Below are 12,500 nucleotides of genomic sequence, written 5' to 3'. Positions count from 1 at the left end.
AACGCTACTTTTTTGCAGTCATCGTTATTGTTTATTGCTATTTACCGCTTTAGTTATTGTTTCGTTCTTGGTGCAAACAGCCCTTTTCACAGGGAGAACTATCACATAAAATCACCGGGGAGAACCATAATTTCTGACCCCGTATAACAATACAGTGACAGTTGCTGTGTTTTCAAAAGCAAGACAGCCTTGGCTTGGCTTCAGGGATACTCTGTGCTTTCATGAGTTTGAGATTACTCATGTTGTTTCATGTCTTCTTCGGTTCTGTGTTTGTATTAAAACATTTTGCCTTCCCCGAGACAGCTTGCGGGAAAACGCTCGGAGCGCGGGATGACTTCCATGTGCTGACCCCGGCATGGTTTGACGTTCTGAACGGGATCTTCCAGACAGCTTTGAACCAGATCCCCCTTTTGATCCCCCAGAGAGGCACCAGGACTTTGTCCCAGGCTGCATACCCCAGCGTATCCCAGCTCCTCCGTGCAGTCATTAGTAGACCCTTCCCTGCATGCATCAGTGGCTTCTCTCTCTCTCTCTCTCTCTCTCTCTCTCTCTCTCTCTCTCTCTCTCTCTCTCTCTCTCTCTCTCTCTCTCTCTCTCTCTCTCTTTCTCTCTCTCTCCCTCTCTCTCTCTCCCTCTCTCTCACACTGTCCCTCTCCCTCTCTCTCTCTAACACACACACACACACACACACAGACACACACACACACACACACACACACACACACACAGACACACACACACCTGACCTCTACTGCACCTTAAGACGTCTCACAGCAGTTCTGTGAAGTGGAGCTAACACCAGAGTGGAGGGCCGGTGCTATCCGAGACACTTCAGAGAGCACAGTGAGATCATGAACCACTCTGATCCAGATTAGAGGAGAGACAGAGAGAGAGAACGAGAGAGAGAGAGAGAGAGAGAGAGAAAGAAAGATATTAAGAGGGAGTGAGAAAACGAGAGAAAGGGAGAGAAAGAGAGAAACAAAGAGGCAGAGTAGAAGAATGGAGAGTAAGAAAGAGAGGGAAAGAGAGGGAAAGACAGAGAGAGAAAAAACTCAAAACAAGAGATTAAGAGGGCCCAAGAATGAGAAGAAGAAGTGAACGGAAAAAAAAGAAAGTGAGGATGAAAGGAAGAAGGAGCGGAGGACGAGAGTGCACTTGAGAAGGGGCGAAGACTGGCGCGCAGGCATTCCTGCGTTTCCCGTGTGATCCTAACATGCCCTCGGATCGCCCTCGCTCAGGCTGACCCTTGACCTTTGGCCCACAACGTTTATCTACAGATCTCTGTGGTATGCTGTGGCGCTATGAGTACAGCAGAACATACACACACGTAATAGGCCTTTAAATGCGGCGAGATTACAACAATAACAAAAGATTTGTTGAGATGATGAAATAGCCGAAAGAGCGCTGTGTATATTCTGTGTTCACACACTTGTGTGTGTGTGTGAGTACTGTATGTGTATGTGTGTGTGTGAGTATGTGTGCGTGAATGTGTGTGTGTGAGAGAGAGAGAGAGAGAGAGAGAGAGACAGACAGACAGACAGACAGACAGACAGACAGACAGTCTCCCAGTGGTGGGATTTGTCCAGTGTAATCCTGTAGTGTGAGTGTTGCTCCAGAGGCCAGGGCTAACTCACCCCGAGTACTTTCCCCTGGCAGCCGGCGCAGCTGGGGGCCAGGAACTCCTCGTAGCAGTTCGCGCAGTAGACGTTGCCCCGCTCCTCCACGAAACCCACTTCCACCAGCGTGGTGCGACAGTGGGCGCAGTTGAACTCCTCAGGGTGCCACGCCTTGCCCATGGCCACCAGGAACGGACCCCTGGGTAGGGAAATGGACAGCAACAACACAGAAACGTTGAGTGACACACTGATACACACACAACAACAACAACAACAACAACAACAACAACAACAACAACTTGCATTTTATTTAGCGATCTATCAAGACATCCAAAGCGCTTTACAGTGAAGGGGGAACCTCACTAACCACCATCGATGTGTAGCACACAACCACAACATATCACATGGAACATAAGTCAAAGTGTGCAACACTGTCAATGAGTCATAACAGCCCAATACACCTACACTGGCTGACATGAGGCAAAAAAATACTTTGATGAAGGAGATTCAAACCTAATTCACTGTACATGCAACCCTTGCCAGTGTCTCAAGATATTCCTTGAAACAGTTGTCACCTTTTTGGATCCCTAAACTGAAGAGCACCAGAGGGACACACCCAAGGCTCTTCTCAACGCCTCTCCTTAGTACTCGATCCTCGAGCCCTCCGGCTCGTTCCCACTGATCTATAAAGAACACTGGATAGACTCTGCCATTGTTGCCGCCCCATCATTCTTTATCTAGATCAGTGGGAACGAGCCGGAGGACCAAGGAAGGAAGGAAGGGAGGATGGATAAAAAGACGAATGAGAGGAGCCTCATGTCTCAGACTCCAGCAGCACTCCTCGCTAAAGGTTTGTGGCTCAATGTGACGGACATGTTCAGTGCCAGTGCGTTGGGCTTCTACAGGGCTGTGGAGGGTGGAGGGTGACATGTTGTATGCTTATTCCGTGTTCCATTTGTCCGTCGTGCTCGTCTTATGAGTTAGACATTGACCGAAAAGCGGAGGTTACGCAAAATTACGCAACGGCACACTCCCCTAAACTCGTTTGATGAGAAGCGATCTTGTACAAATCAAAGGACCCCCTAGTTCACCACGAGTTCTTACGACAAGGAAGATACGTCCCTTCACAAGTGACGGGTTGTCACAAGCCGTCAGCAAGTACAAAATGGAATGCGCGATTAATGTGTACCAGGGGGAGGCGAGTTACAAATGGGCTGATTAGCTGGGGGGGGGGGGGGGGGGACAAAAACCACTCAGAGAGGGGGATTGTCTGCGGCCCGTGTCCAGCTAGGATGTCAACGAGGCGGAGAGGCCGTCTCAGAGAATCAGCCAGGGGGACCGGAGCCATTGTGTGGGGCTGGTGTCAGTTACACACCCCAGCTCTGAGAGATGGAGAAAGAGAGAGAGAGAGAGAGAGAGAGAGAGAGAGAGAGAGAGAGAGAGAGAAAGAGAAAGAGAGAGGGAGAGAGAGAGAGGAGAAGTTGACATATATGAAAAGAGAGGGACAGAGAGAGAAGATGATAAAGAAGGAGAGAGATACATAAAAGAGAGAAAGGGGAACGATACAGAAAGAGGAGGGAGCAAGGGAGGGTAAAAAAAGAGAAGAAAAAGAAAAAGCAAAAGAGAGAGAAATAAAATGTGAAAGAAAGAGAGAACAGTGTGGCGCTGGGGCCTGAAAGACAACAGCAGATGAACGTGAACTTTAACAGAGGTGGAAAAAATCCAGTTTCAGAAAGTAAAAGTCCTACCACTTGGCAGTGCCAACCATTCATTTAAACCAGCTGATTCTAATTAGCACAACTCTTCAGCTACTGTAGGTAGAGCAGCTAATTGATGAGATCACCTGTGCTAAGTGCACAGGCAGGAGCAGTACATGATCAGACTTTTACTCTCTGAAGCTGGAGTTTTCCACCTCTGAACTCTAACTACAGAGGACCAGCACTGCGTCCGGTGGCCGGAGTGACCCTGCAGCTCTACTGAGGTCAGCTCATCGGAGCAGGGTGCAGGTGGATTGCTCCACAGCACACGGGCAGAGAAAGCCAAACGTGTCCACAAAGAGAGTAGATCACTAGAAATACAGAGTATATCTTTAAACACTGTTCTAGCTGAAAGAAAGGGCACTTAACAACACTTTCAGGCATATTGACCAGTCCTTCAATACAATATCATTTTATAATGTAGAGTGTGTGTTTACTATTGTTTGTCTAGCATGATAATAGTGTATTATATATGTGATCAAGTGTATAAAACCCATATACTGCCCTATTTGAAAACTTTTTTTGTTCAGTAAAGGTCAGTGAGCTGAACTGGGTCTGTTGTGCAAGCAAAACCTGAAAAGTTGAATCTTTCAGCCAGCTCATACATTTCCAATGGACCGTCACTTAACAGCTATTGCTTTAGCGTATCTGTTTGCACCAAGTGTATGAGCATGTTAAGACACTGAAGGATTTATGCGCGTGTCAGAGTTGAATAAAGAGTTGCATAGTTGGGCATACAGTAAACAAGTTATTCAGTGCCCAAGTGAACACAAAAGGAGCAGAATATAACAGAAGATTCTGTTACACTGAAGCTTCAGCGTAAATATACTGTATGTGCTGGCTGCAGACTCTGCAATGGCTTATTGTACATTAGAGTCCTATTCTGCATCGGCCCCTGTGCGTGCTGTGGCAGGTACAGTAACAGTGTGTGCTACTGTACATGCTTTACCAAGGGGTGGGCACATGTGCAGCGGATTGCTGTGACACAGTGTGACACTGCTGATGTGCATTCATTTCATTACTACTGGTCTGGTAGTAGCCTTTTTTTACTTCACCTTTATTAACTGCTGTGGTTTGGGTTTTTAATTATTTTGTTTCATTTTTCATGTATTGCATGGTGAATGCTTGTTGATGGACAACACACAGTAGGCTGCTGGACACCTGAATTCCCCCTGTGGGGATGAATAAAGTACCTATCTATCTATCTACCTATCTATCTATCTATCTGTCTGTTATGGGCAACTTACTGCTGTGATTGACACAGCTCATATGACTCATTTCTATCTTGCCATTCTTGTTTTTGTTTGTTTATGCTTTTGTACTGTTTTTATTTGATGTTGATGTCGCACCTGATGACCACATTGCAGGCGGCACACATGGGCGTGCGGGTCCCGGCTGCCACATGCTCGGCGCGCTGCACCAGGGAGTCCTGGTCCATGGGGTGGGCCTGGGGGGCGGGCCGGGCCGGAGGGAGCTTGGGAGCACCACCACCACCGCCACTGCTCACGCGGCCGAACGACGGCTGGACACCTGCCTTGGGCAGACCTGAGAGAGGAAGAGAGCAGGGGCATTAGAACGTTTAGTGCCAGACACAAACACACACAAACAAACACACACACACACACACACACACACACACGCACGCACACACACACACACACACGCACACACGCACGCACGCACACGCGCACACACATGGATAAACGTATGTGCACACACACACACACACACCCACACACACACACACACACACACACATACAAGCATAGACACACTCAACAAACAAACATAGAGACACTAGAACAGGCCGTTCCTCAGAGGAATGCATCTTCCTAATGAGGAGTATGAAGTGCACAAGTAGCAGCTAGAACTCAACTCAAGTCTTCACACATTGTAAACACATAACCAAATCCCATGGACCATCAGACAGCAAAATAGAATACTACTTTTCCCCAATAGTTTGAATTCGCCTATAGTGTGTGTGTGTGTGTGTGTGTCTGTGTGTGTGTGTGTGTGTGTGTGTGTGTGTGTGTGTGTGTGTGTAAGAGTTAAGAGAAAAGGAGCTCTGTGCTGGATATGCCCTGAGAAACCCTCCAGCTTCTTTCTATCAGTAGTCCCCTCTCTGTCCATCTGTGAATGGAACATCCACACCACCCGCCACACACACACACACACACACACACACATACACCACAAAAACAAAGGGATTGCTTTTCTCTTCCGAAGCATGGAGAAAAAACCCACACTCTCCCAGCACAGGAGGAGACACCTGGAATAATAGCCCCTGGGTCCGGAACGCCAGGGCAGGAATGCTGGGACAATCCTGTCCTTCTTTTACCCCTCCGGTAGAGAGACAGGGGGGGTCAGAGGTCAAGTCCCTCAAGAGGGGAAATAGAGAGCCGCTTTTTTTGGGAGAGGGGAGTGTGTGTGTGTGTGTGTGTGTGAGTGTGTGTGTGTGTGTGTATGGAGCAGAATCAAAGATGAGGCTTTCAGGGGGGTCAGAGATCGAGAGAGGGTGTCCCTACAGCTTCCTCATGGGGTATGTGTGTGTGTGTGTGTGTGTGTGTGTGTGTGTGTGTGTGTGTGTGGAGGGGGGGGGGGGGGGTCTGAGGGAGACTCGGACATCAGAGAGAGAACTTGCACAAACGTGCACTGAAAGAAGACAGACAGATACAGGAGAAAAAGAGAGAAAGAGAGCTTGGAAGGAGAGGGAGAAGAGACAGAAGAGGAGGAGGAGGAGGTGGAGATGAGGAGGTGTCTTGAGCACAGTGGAGAGAGTAAAACAGATGGAGAGTGAGGGGAGACGAGAGGAGAGGAATGAATGTCACAGTGGCTGAGCACAGAGAGAGAGAGAGAGAGAGAGAGAGAGAGAGAGAGAGAGAGAGAGAGAGAGAGAGAGATGTGTGGTGCAGCAAAGGTCTTATCTCCATCTGATTAACATCTGGGGGATGTCTCCTCTGACACCGCCAGAGGCCAGTGAAGCTCAGCTGGAATAAAGATGTGTGAGTGTGTGTGTGTGTGTGTGTGCGTGTGTTTAAAATGATGCAAGCAGGGGTGTGTGCTGCACCACAGGGTTACGTTTGTTATTTTCTGCGTGTGTATTTGTTCCAGCATCAGTGGATGAGCAGTAAGTATGTACAGATCCACTCAAGTGTGTGTGTGTGTGCGTGTTCCAAATTTGTGCATGCATGTGAATAAACATGCATACTGTCACTGTTTGTGTGTGCGTGCGTGCATGTGAGTGTGTGTGTGTTGTGTGTGTGTGTTCCAAATGTGTGCATGCATGTAAATACAAATGCGTACAGTCACTGTGTGTGTGTGTGTGTGTGTGTGTGTGTGTGTGTGTGTATGTGCCAAATGTGTGCATGAATGTAAATACAAATGCATACTGTCACTGTGTGTGTGTGCGTGCGTGCACGTGAGTGTGTGTGTGTTGTGTGTGTGTGTGTGTTTATGTTTGTGTCTGTTTAGATGCTGACTGAAGTGATTTTCCCCATTGAAGGGCCCACACATCTCTCGCTCGCTCTTGTGAGAGGCATTGCATCAGCCCATTCAGCGGCTTCATCATCAGCTCGGGCTGTCGAGCCGTCGCCGGCTAGCCAGATAGCCTGACAACGTCTGTGTGCTGAATCCAGCGCTCTCCCTTCCAACACCTGCATCAACACTCCTTAGCAACGCTCTCCTCTCATCCTCCTCCACAGGACTGCTCCCCCTGGTAGGGAAGGCTTTCGCTAATCCAACTCATTAAATTTCTATCCAAAACTTCCAGCTGGGCCGTCCGTGGAGGGACTCGGAGACGTTTGATAAACTGCCCGTTATTGTACGATGGAAGCAAATTAGGAGATGGGGGATGAATTATGATTCATCTCGCCACTTTCATCTGCAGTCTGGCGAGCAGGCACAGCAGCTGGATCCTTTCAATATGCTTATATAGCATGTATGGAGCACACAGGCTTGATCTGCCTGCAAGTCAAAATGGGGCGCTTTGTCTACCTCTCTGAGTTACACAACTTGCCTACTTTGGCACTCATCTTTTTGGCTCTCATCTGCTTTTTCCCCAAAGAGTTGTTGAGAAGTTTTCGAGTGATATTTAAATACCTCAACAGCAAAATTACTTCATTGCTGCATCATTACACTGACTCAGATCAGGATCAAGAACCTCTTTAGAACTTCACGTCTATGCTAAACATGTTATAGAGTTAACTACCCAGCTATCCATACGGCTAACTAACTACAGTCATTTCCTGTGTATTATCCACATTGTGTATAAGCCTCAGGACAGTGTTTTATGCAGGTTAAAAGAAACAAAACCATATTAATACCATATCAACTGCCCCTGTGTATTAACCTCATAGCTGAAGAAATTTTGCAAAATCAATGTATAAGCCACGCACGGATAGTAGTCGGGAAATTACAGTACAGTTAATGAGGCAGTATATGTTTTCCCACGCTCTAAGTTTAACTATTCAATTTAAGTCAGGAATCTTCAAAAGTGATGTGCCTGATGTCTGCTACTGCGACATGGCGGGAGTCTATGTTCTGCTAGCCCAACAACACAGCACCCTTATTTGAGGGGGAAAATAAAAACGTTTTTGTTTTGCAGGAAGCTACTTAAGTCCAAATGTGAGGTTTGCTGCTGCGGGGATCATTTGCATGAAATGGGTCCCACATGTCCAGTCCAGGGTGAGCTCGCTCGGCTCGGCTCTCTCTGAGGTCTGTCTGGGTGTGTGAAAAGGGACAGTAATCGTCCACCCATAATGGGAGACTTTCCCTGGCCACACAGTCTGGAAGCACTCTTAAATATCCACTGACAGACTCTAATTAGGCAGATCCTCCCTCTTTCTTCTCATGCCAACCCAAGGGAGCCTGTCTCCGCATCTGTGACCTCTGACCTACTGAATCGACAGGGCTTCTGCCTTTATGGTTGTGACATGGCTTGGGAGCACATTTTTTGCTTCAGAATCTCAAAGCATTACATGCTGACAAATGATTAGTCAAAAGGTTGTGGTTATAATTGAGAAGCTATGAAAACTACATCCACGGTTACAAAAAACTACTATCATCATGCCTGTTTTACACTTCATGTGTTTAAGTCTTGAAATTCACAATACGGTATGATAGTATTTCACATGAGATTTCCACACAAAGGTATTTATCCTTTTAAATGTGTTACCCAAAGGTCTCAACCTCAGGGTCAGGAAAGGCTTTCATGCACCTCTCACAACTGCTGTGTAAAATGCCGTCTTTAGAAAGCATGCAGTGACACCTGGTGGATATTTGTTGCACTGCACCTCAGTCCAATCTGATCCCAAGAGATGCTGGCGTTTTATCACCGGCGGCAGAGAAGAGAGCGTGAATCTCACGTGTTACGAAGCAATTTCACACTTCGTTTACCCACACCAACCGAGCGCTATCTGGAATTAAACGTCTAACAGGGTGACCTCGCACAACTCCGTCAAAATAATAGCTTGCACGAGTGGCCTCATAATCACGTCCCTGACTCCAGCTCTCCCAAACCTGTCTGACAAGCGAAGATATGGATCTGACTTCAGCAGCATGACTTCCACTAGTGATTATTTGCCTGTGTGTGTGTGTGTGGAGAGGGCATAAAGGGGCTGTGTGTGTGTACTGGAGGGTTCTAGAAGCTTCCAGGAGTTCCGGGCTCTAACCTGCTGTGTTGCTGGACTGCCAGGGCTTGGAGGCAGGTGGGGCCACTCCGTTGCCATGGCGAGGGCCTCCGGAGGACACTTTGGATTTCAGGGGAGCACTGGAGTGAATATCTTCGACCACTTCACTGAGGAGAGAAAAAAGGGAAGGGTTAAAAAGATGATGAAAAGAAGAGCAAGGAAGAGAAAAAGAAAGAAAAAAATGTCTGGAAAAAATTTAAAATACTGTAACTGTAACACTCTACTGCAAGACAGAACATCATCCAATTGATTAAGAGAAAGTCCAGAAAATACTGTAGATATAGATGCATTTCCTTAGAACTCAAGATTTCCTAATATGTGTTAAACTGACAATAACACAATCTATAACCCCATACATTCCTACCATACTGGACACAATCTGTAGCCAGATACAGTGTAAAGGCTGTAATGTTTCCAGGCCTTCTCGTAGTGTTGGACCTCAGGGCGATGCCCAAACTAGAACTGAGGTAGAGCCATGTTTGGCCACCTTCACCCTCCCAATAACTGAGTCCTAATGTCCGGCCTGCATGCTTCTCCAACATGGACTTGTGTAACGGGTGCTAGCTGGTTAGCTATGCTGTAGAACGTTAGTAAACCTCACTCCCCGACACTTCTAGAGCGCTGCTGGCATGAAAGCTAGTAGCCTGAGCTTTTAGCTGGATTGTTAGCGCGCTCGACTCCCGATCCGAGGTGCTGCTGTCTCGCGGGTTCGAGTCCGGGCGGGTGCAGGGCTGGACCGCGGTGGTTCCACACAACGCAGGTTACACTTGTCTTCTCATCCACACGCCCCTCAGCCGGGTGTTACCGCCAACTCTTTCAAGAACATCTGAACTTAGCAACTTTTACATCACAAGTGCACGTACAGTATGCAGCCTTTTTCAAACCCATCTTATCCCTCTGGTGTTATGTTATCTATAGTAGATGAAGCTAAAACTTTAATTATAACACCTAAGTCTCTAAGGCACTGTGTTATATTGCAAGATATTGTGGTGGCTTTGTGGTGGCTTCAAGTAAACAAACGAGTTTCTTCACTGACTTAAAAGATCATTTCTTTTCTCCATGGTAGAAGCTGTGTGGGAGATGTGCAGGGAGTTCACAGCATGGATAGACCCCAACATAAGTGACTCTATTGCTGGTAGCACAATAATACAGGGCTCAACCCAGCTGAATAAAGAAACTAATTACAGAGTGCCAAAGACAGAGGGATGGGAATTTAATGAGCACATATTATTTCTGCCGCAAATGGCAAGATCTACAAGAGAATTGGGCTAAAGAGGTCTAATTAACATGGCGCCTCTGATGCTAAAATTGCTAAGAAACTAGATCTCAGTTCATTAAATGCAGTAAAAGTTAGTTAAGGAGATTAAAAGTTGGTTCATTAAAACAACCACTTTATTCGCTTCCGAATGCACTTTAGTGCTAGAACATAGTCCTTTCCTGCTAACTTCTATCAGACTTAGCCACCACCCACTGCCTTTCCTCACCAAATAATTAGCATGCAGTGGTGTTGCCCTATGAAAGACTTCTGAAAGACTTACAGTAACTGATACTGCATGAATGCGCTAAAAGTTGAGTTGGGGGTTAGCCTGAGTAAAACCTAAAAGCTGCACTTCATCAGTCGTCCCACAATGAATAACAAGATAAATGATGTGTTATAGACTGATCTCTTGGTCAGTAATGCCAAGGCAACAGCCACAGGAGGCATCACTGTCCTAGCCTTGTTGGGATTAGCAGATGCTCAGGCAGACGCTGACGCAGAGAAGCTGTGTGTGTTGGCACTCACCTTTGAATACTAAAGGTTCTGGCCTTCGATTTTTAATGGCTGAAGTCTGAACAAAACGCTGCATAAATCTGTGAACCTGGTTTAAACATTCCCTTGATACGACTTGTAACTCCAAGCATAAATATGAGGGAATGTGATGTCCAGTCATAACTTGTCTGTGTTCTCACTCAATGACTGCAATCACACGCCTTCACCCTACCAACCACGTGCAATGACCTAAACACAAGGTGGCGCCACCAGTCAGAATCATTATGAGACCTGATCTGAGGAGAAAAGACCAGTTCCGTTCCCACACTCATTATTACTGACTCAGCGAACCACCTGCACTGCTGTGTACAGAGGCTTTGACTGGAGCTTGAACACATAATACATTATAGTGTTTAAAGTCTCGCAGACAATGCCCCACTTCTCTTCAGGAGACATTGCAGCTCTCGAGTTAGAAAATCAAAAGCACATAATAAACAGCTTTGTGCTTACTTTATTCAATTGCCAGGATACAGGGCTGACTGACCTGAACAGGTTCTGGGATTCTCACCTAAACCTCACTTAGAGACAAATGGGTGTGGTGGTCACGTGTGAAATAACATTATTTTTTGCATCGCTTAGCAGAAGAAGGAGCCATGCTACACAGAAACCAGGAAGAAAGAGAGAGAGGAGGCAAAGCAAAGGAGAAATCAGTAGGACTTTATTGACAAAATCCACCAGTTTAACAAACTATCAAACTACATGCTATAGTGCACTTGAGGGGAGGGGGGGAGAGAAAGAAGAACGTAGCAAATCAGGAAATGAAAAGACATTTCTCATGTCACAGTGAACAGTGTGAAAGAACAGCAGAAGGAGATACAAGGACATTCTTCTCAGGAGAAGCACGCTCACTCGTGGGACAGAGCTCTTAAGCAGACATGGAGCTCTTCTCTTCACAGGCTCTTGACTGCATTCACACATTTGTCCCTCTGGGCACTAATTTAATATTCATTTCCCAGGCATACTGTAAATCATTAGACACTTTCTTTTTCTAATTTAAGAATGACGCACGCAGTGTGCAGCACTCACAGACACACACACATTCACACACAAACACACATACACACGAACACGCACACACATACACACACACACACACACACTCACAAACACACACACACGCGCACGCACGCACGCATACGCACGCGCACACACACACACACACACACACACGCACACACACATGAACATATGCACAGATGTGCACATGCAGACACGCACAAACATCACAGATCACACGCACGTACACGAAAACACAGATGCACCCACACATACTGTACATACACACACGAAAATTAACATATGCACACATAGTCACACACACACCCACACGCACGTGAAGTCTCATACCACTGCACACCAACACACAAACACACACACACACACACACACACACACACGGGTCCTAAATTACTGCACGTTGAGCACTCTGGCTGAGACCCCGTGGTGCCAGTCGCGGAGCTTGTTGTACATGGGCCCCACCACCGCCGGGTCCACTTTGGTCGCCCTGGCAACCGCGCAGAGACGGAGCGTGAGAGGAGGAGGACCACCGCACGAGGAAACGAGGAGACGACAGGACAGGACAGGACAGGGCAGGAGAGAAGAAGGGGTCAGTGGCGAGTAAACAAAGAAG

The 12,500-nt window shown here is 47.0% G+C and overlaps 1 protein-coding gene across 1 annotated transcript in view; it reads right to left on the bottom strand.

Moving 5' to 3' along the window:
• pdlim5b (PDZ and LIM domain 5b) overlaps positions 1-12,500 on the bottom strand; it is a 73,848-nt gene that overhangs the window by 5,604 nt on the left and 55,744 nt on the right. Inside the window, exons 8-10 of the mRNA XM_062527410.1 lie at positions 9,043-9,167; positions 4,723-4,918; positions 1,635-1,815 (exon numbers count right to left, since the gene is read on the bottom strand). Of these exons, the coding sequence (XP_062383394.1) occupies positions 1,635-1,815; positions 4,723-4,918; positions 9,043-9,167 (502 nt within the window). The remainder of the gene's footprint in view (positions 1-1,634; positions 1,816-4,722; positions 4,919-9,042; positions 9,168-12,500) is intronic.

This window comes from Sardina pilchardus, chromosome 23 (genome assembly GCF_963854185.1).
Source record: "Sardina pilchardus chromosome 23, fSarPil1.1, whole genome shotgun sequence".
Taxonomy (NCBI): domain Eukaryota; kingdom Metazoa; phylum Chordata; class Actinopteri; order Clupeiformes; family Clupeidae; genus Sardina; species Sardina pilchardus.
The sequence above is the reverse complement of the archived record's forward strand: the minus strand, read 5'-3'. Positions and strand labels throughout refer to the sequence as shown.